We start from the raw sequence: 5,815 nt of genomic DNA on the forward strand, positions 1-5,815 counted from the left end.
GACTTGTTTGTAATTACATATTAAATGGAACATGGTTACTTATGTTCTGTAGCTCTGGGAGCTACAGGTTGTTTTGGTCTGTTTGGATTGAAGGAGCAGTGAAGAAAGGAAAGGAATAGGAAGATAATTCTAAAGCATGCCTATATTTTACAAGATATAAACTTCTTAAAACAGCCGAGATGTCCACATAACCTGATTTCTAAAGGTTGCTACTAGAAATAACAAGCCCGAATTCGATATGCATCAAATTTGAGCTTTTAGACAAACTTAGAAGACGAAATAGTACTAGGAAACCAAAAGAAAATGGATGGAAAACAGTTTAGCAAGGTTCAAACCACCCCAAGTAGTACAGAAGATTCAACTGTGACAGGACATAAAGATTCCAAGCTTGAAAGGCAGCATTTTTGGGGCTTCTCCACCTATTCACAAAGTATTTCACTCCAGCTTAGGCTTCAAAGATTGCCTTGTGCGTGATACTGAAAACCAGCTGGTACACCTTCCCACAAACTTCAGAGTTTCGTCAATTAAAATAACTGGAAATGCTATAACCAAGACCAGGAGCCATTCATTGAAGCCAAGGGCCACCGTACCAAACACCTGAGCAAGAAATGGCACGTACAGAATCAGAAAGTGCAAGCTGAACGAGATGGACATGGCCAGAAGGAGAAATGGATTGACCCACGGAGGCATTGTTAGAAGGCTAGAGTCTTCTGAAAGGGCATTGAGAGAGTTGAACATTTCGATGGCTACCAAGACAGAAAGCGAGAGAGTTGTAGCTTTCACTTTGCCGTGCTTGAAATAATCACAAGGGTCATTATCGAACGAGAAAACCTGTGTCCCCGCTGTAAAAGGCGAAACTGTGAAATTCTCCCAGGATGAGCAGTGGCCCCAATCGAGAAGCTGTGAGTTTGTCACAAGAGAGTGGCCGTCACCACTGAGGTCAATGCCCAAGAAGGAATCATGTGTGTACCAAATGATAAATATGCCAACAGTTGCTATTCCAACATATAGCCCAATGACCTGTGCATTCATTACATAACATTATCATGCAGATTAGAGTAGGGGAATGTAGAGAAACTGCTATCACTACAGATTAATGTGCAACTCTTGTGCAAAGGTGAAAGCTGTAGATCACAATACCAGATAACGGAATAAAGTCCAAGCAGTGATGAGGCAGTCTTCACTTCGACGTGGGGGTTTCTTCATGATGTCCCTATCTGGTGGATTGAATCCTAAGGCTGTTGCCGGTGGTCCATCAGTGACAAGGTTGACCCACAAGAGCTGAACCGGGATCAGACCCTCAGGAATCCCTAAAGCTGCTGTTAGGAAAATGGACACTACCTCTCCAATATTTGAGGAGATCATGTACCTGCAATAAGGTGAAACAATGCTCAATATGAGTTTTGTGATCATTTTCACATCAGTTCAGCTTTTATCATGCATTACCATCTGACGTTTAATTTGAGTAAAGAATACTAAAAATAGTTCCCAATACAAAGCCACAAGCGAAGCTTATTCTTTGATTACATTTGCAGAGAGCTATAGAGAACACAGAGAAAATGGAGGAAACCTGATAAAAGCTTTCATATTGTCGTAGATTGATCTCCCTTCACCAACAGCAGCCACTATTGTACTAAAATTATCATCTGCTAACACCATGTCAGAAGCTTCTTTAGCAACCTGCAGACAAGGAGAGACATTGTAACAATGCTAAACATATAAGCATCGTAATGGACAACAAAAATCTGACAAGAACGCATTGTATGAGACTAAAGAGAGAAGTGCAAAGTCAGTCCCCGTTAAAGAACAATGATCCTCAGCCCACGACCATTCCAATGAATCATATGCAACTTCAACTGTCTTTCCTGTTGGTACAAGAATTTTAATCCTATAAGAAGAAAACATACCTCTGTCCCAGTAATGCCCATTGCAATCCCGATATCAGCTAGTTTCAAGGCAGGTGCATCATTCACTCCATCACCGGTCATGGCAACCACCTCTCCATCTTCTTTGAGCAACCTCACTATCTCTTGTTTGTGCATTGGCTCAGCCCTCGAGAACAGAAGCCCACCAATTTGTCTCAGATGAGCTTTCATATCATTAAGATCCATGAACTCTTTACAAGTCAAACTTTTCATAGTAATGTCCTCTTCGGGTTCAAATACACCAATTTCACGGCATATAGCTTCTGCTGTATTTTTATAGTCTCCCGTGATGACCATAACTCGAATCCCAGCTGCTTTGCAGTCCTCGATTGCTTTGTGAACCTCTTCTCGAGGGGGATCCTAGGAAGATTTGTTGACACGATAGTCACTACCAGTTCACTAAAAATCTTCTATAGAATTAGTAATTAGATAATGTAAATTATGGCATTGTTACAACTCACCCTCAATCCAACCAATCCAACAAAGGTGAGTTTACTCTCAATTGATGAATAATTCAATGGTTTGAGCAAAAGCTCGTGAGCTGGATGATCTTCCTCACCATCGTATGTTGCAAACTCAGGTAGCTCATCTCTATATGCGAAACCCAAACAGCGCAAGGCAGCCGTTGACATTTCATGGAGGGATTGCAAAATAAGGTTTCTTGAATTTTGATCCAATTCCATGACAGAACCATCAAGCAACTGAATGGAGTTGCTCCTCTCCAATACATTTTCTACCGCACCCTGGAGTTAGCACTTTTTGTTAGAATTGTAGAAAATATTTCTCCAATAAAAAGAGATCAGTTAGTAGCAAGTGGTGAATGAATGCCCCCAGACATCCCTTCCAAATTTGATACTAAAATACCTCCATACCTAAGGCATTGTTTGGTTTTAAAGAATTCTATAAATAGAAAATAGTTTTTAGAAAATTGGAAAAGAGTCCCCTGTGTCTGAAACTGGCCCTTAAATTCTTCAGATCACTTTCTAGTTTTGAAATTCAGACTATCAATCTAATTGTGCATTCTATTATAAATCTACAAAATAAGTAAGTGTATCTTTAAGTGACACACTCATACACAGGTATAGGGAGAGATACCTTCACCAGCAATGACCTCTTTCCCGATAGAGAGCTGACAATAATGCTCATGGACTTCCTCTCACGATCAAACTCAAGAGTGGCAATTCGTCGTTCAATTTGATTCCATTTTTGGCAATACCCTTAAACAACATAACAAAATGCAAGTAAACAATATAAATCTCCAATTTTATTTTCTGAAAGGAATCAAATAAACTTGTAAAAATGAAATTTTGCGCTTGATTCTAACATACGTAACAAATCACTGTGACTTGAACATATTTGATCATCAAATTCCTTAGGTAGGCCCATTTTTTCAACTAGAACCTGAAACAAGGAGAAAATTTGAAGCATCATCAATCAACTTCACTAGGTTTTGCAGCCTCTCAGTGCACCAGGACCTAGTACAGTAGTATTATATACTATGCTAAAGACACCATATTTGGTGACAGAATATGCATACCATTATTAATCATCAGAACAAATCAAAGTACCAAATAGGAAGCAAAGCATTCAAGTCTCTTTACCTTTAGAGCAGCCTCAGTAGGCATTCCACTGGCAACATACTTGTTTTCGAACTGTGTCACACCAGCATCGTTACATACAGCAGCAATCTTCGCAATCATTTGAAGATTGGCATCCATATCACCAACTGACCAGCCATGAATTTGGCCATCAAAAGGATTATAAGTAGCCCCGTCCACCTTAAAATTTCTAAGCCTACCCGGTGTGATCCCCATAGCTACAAGCTTTGCCACCGCCATTTGGTTAGTGGTCAATGTACCCGTCTTATCAGAGCAAATCACAGTAGTGCAACCCAAAGTCTCAACACTAGGCAATTTTCGCACAAGAGCATTCTTTTGAGCCATCTTCCGTGTGCCAAGAGCCAAACATGTTGTGATCACTGCAGGCAGGCCTTCTGGAATTGCAGCCACAGCCAACGCCACTGCAATCTCAAAGTAATAGGTGCACTTCTCGAATGAGAACTTAAAATTTCTAGGCCACCCGTTATTATACTCCCAGCTGAAGAAGTACTTAAAATTGATAATCCAAACCAATGCACATATCACCCCAATTATCTTAGTCAAGACCTCTCCAAACTCATTCAACTTCTTCTTCAATGGAGTGTCATCCTCACTCTGAGCCGCGACATGAATTTGTCTGTGGACTTTTCCCATCTCCGTTCCCATACCTGTCTGTGTCACCAATGAAATGCAATTCCCACTCACCACAGTTGTCCCAGCAAACACCATACATCTTTTGCCTTGGATGTCAGCATCCTCAGCCACGGCTTTGTTAGTCTTGTTGACCGCCTCGCTCTCCCCTGTCAGTGTCCCTTGTTCAATCCTTAACGTCGAGCTTATCAGTTTTAGCACACGCATATCTGCAGGCACCTTGTCTCCAACCTTGAGCTCAACAATGTCACCCGGCACAAGCTCTTTCGCGGGCAAATTGGGGATTCTCTTCTTGTCCCTAATTACTGCTGCTTGCTCTGATTGAATTTTCTTGAGAGCTTCCAGTGCTTTCTCAGCATTGCTCTCTTGCCACACCCCAACTAGTGCATTCACAATCAAGATCAAGAAAATGACCAGAGGCTCCACAAAGGCCGTCAATCCGCCTTCGCCACCACCGCCATACCAAGCAAGCACAAAAGAGATGATTGCAGCCCCAAGTAATATCCTAACCAGAGTGTCACTGAATTGGTCTAGAACCAAATCCCAAAAAGATGGTCCATCATGCTTGTCCAGTTCATTGTAACCATAAATTTCTCGACGTTTTTTGACATCCCAAGAATTCAAGCCTGACCCTTTATTGGCTTCATACCTTTTTTCGCATTCTTCAACTTCTTTAGCCCATGCAGGAAAATTTTCATGGTTGGAAGCTCTTGGACCTGCAAGTTCTTGCTTAAGGTAGTAGTCCTGCCCTCCTTTGCCCATATCAAAGCAATAATTTACAGAGAAGTAGAAGATTATGTTAAAGGAAATGAACCCTTTAAACCAGTTTAAAGAAACTTGATGATCAAATGGAACACAAAATGAGTATGAAAATTTGAAGTTCAAGAAGGAAAGTGGAACTTTGGATGGAAGAAACAGAGTAAGGTCATGAAAAAAATTGCGTGTGACCAAGACTAAGTATTGTGTCAAAAATGGCTTGGGTTTTATAGGGGTTTTGGAATGACTTTAAAGCTTAAACTTCCAGGAAGAGGCCTAAAGACTTGTGGGTTTTTCCATGAAGAAAATTGAGGGAAGTTTTGAAAAGAAAGGGAGGGATTTTCAATGACAAGAATAGCCTCATTTTAGCATTCCCAAGTTCTCTGCTTTTTGATATTGATCAAGTATAAATTCCGAGAAAAGAACCTAACCATTTGAAAAAGAACTATTGTCTACTTTGCACACTTCTATGTTCACGATTTTCGATGAACGTCTACGCATTTAAGAATCATCAACGGACTAGTGCCAAAACTCTCTGGTGATGTGGGACATCACAGTCTTCCGTCCCCGGTGTGAACCACATGAATTTGTGAACTCTTTCCCATTTCAGACTGAGATTAACTCTAATATCATCTGTCATGATTCATGTCATGATCCACACCGCTCCATATAAATATTATACTTTAGTTTTCAAAATGAAACTCTAATATCATCTGTCATGATCCACATTGCTCCATATAAATTTTATACTTATAGTTTTCAAAACGAAAAGTATCAACAACCTGTTCCCAAGGTCACCTCACACAAAGCATGTCAATTTAAAGGAGACGACTTGGTAGTTGCTAAGAAGTGCGTAGACTTGCTCGTTAATCAATGGGCTTTAAG

The 5,815-nt window shown here is 40.5% G+C and overlaps 1 protein-coding gene across 1 annotated transcript; it reads right to left on the bottom strand.

Moving 5' to 3' along the window:
- Positions 1-108: 108 nt before the first annotated feature.
- LOC132293476 (calcium-transporting ATPase 1, endoplasmic reticulum-type-like) lies at positions 109-5,546 on the bottom strand. Its single transcript, XM_059790986.1, has 8 exons — positions 3,527-5,546; positions 3,254-3,326; positions 3,021-3,142; positions 2,387-2,668; positions 1,908-2,285; positions 1,571-1,680; positions 1,141-1,369; positions 109-1,020 (listed from the first exon to the last, which is right to left on the bottom strand). The coding sequence occupies exons 1-8, from the start codon at positions 4,934-4,936 to the stop codon at positions 436-438; spliced, it is 3,189 nt and encodes a 1,062-aa protein (XP_059646969.1). The 5' UTR covers positions 4,937-5,546; the 3' UTR covers positions 109-435.
- Between the last annotated feature and the right edge of the window lie 269 nt (positions 5,547-5,815).

Source organism: Cornus florida, unplaced genomic scaffold (genome assembly GCF_030987335.1).
Source record: "Cornus florida cultivar Cherokee Brave unplaced genomic scaffold, ASM3098733v1 CherokeeBrave_3.0.0_Hap2_Chr02, whole genome shotgun sequence".
NCBI classification, from domain to species: domain Eukaryota; kingdom Viridiplantae; phylum Streptophyta; class Magnoliopsida; order Cornales; family Cornaceae; genus Cornus; species Cornus florida.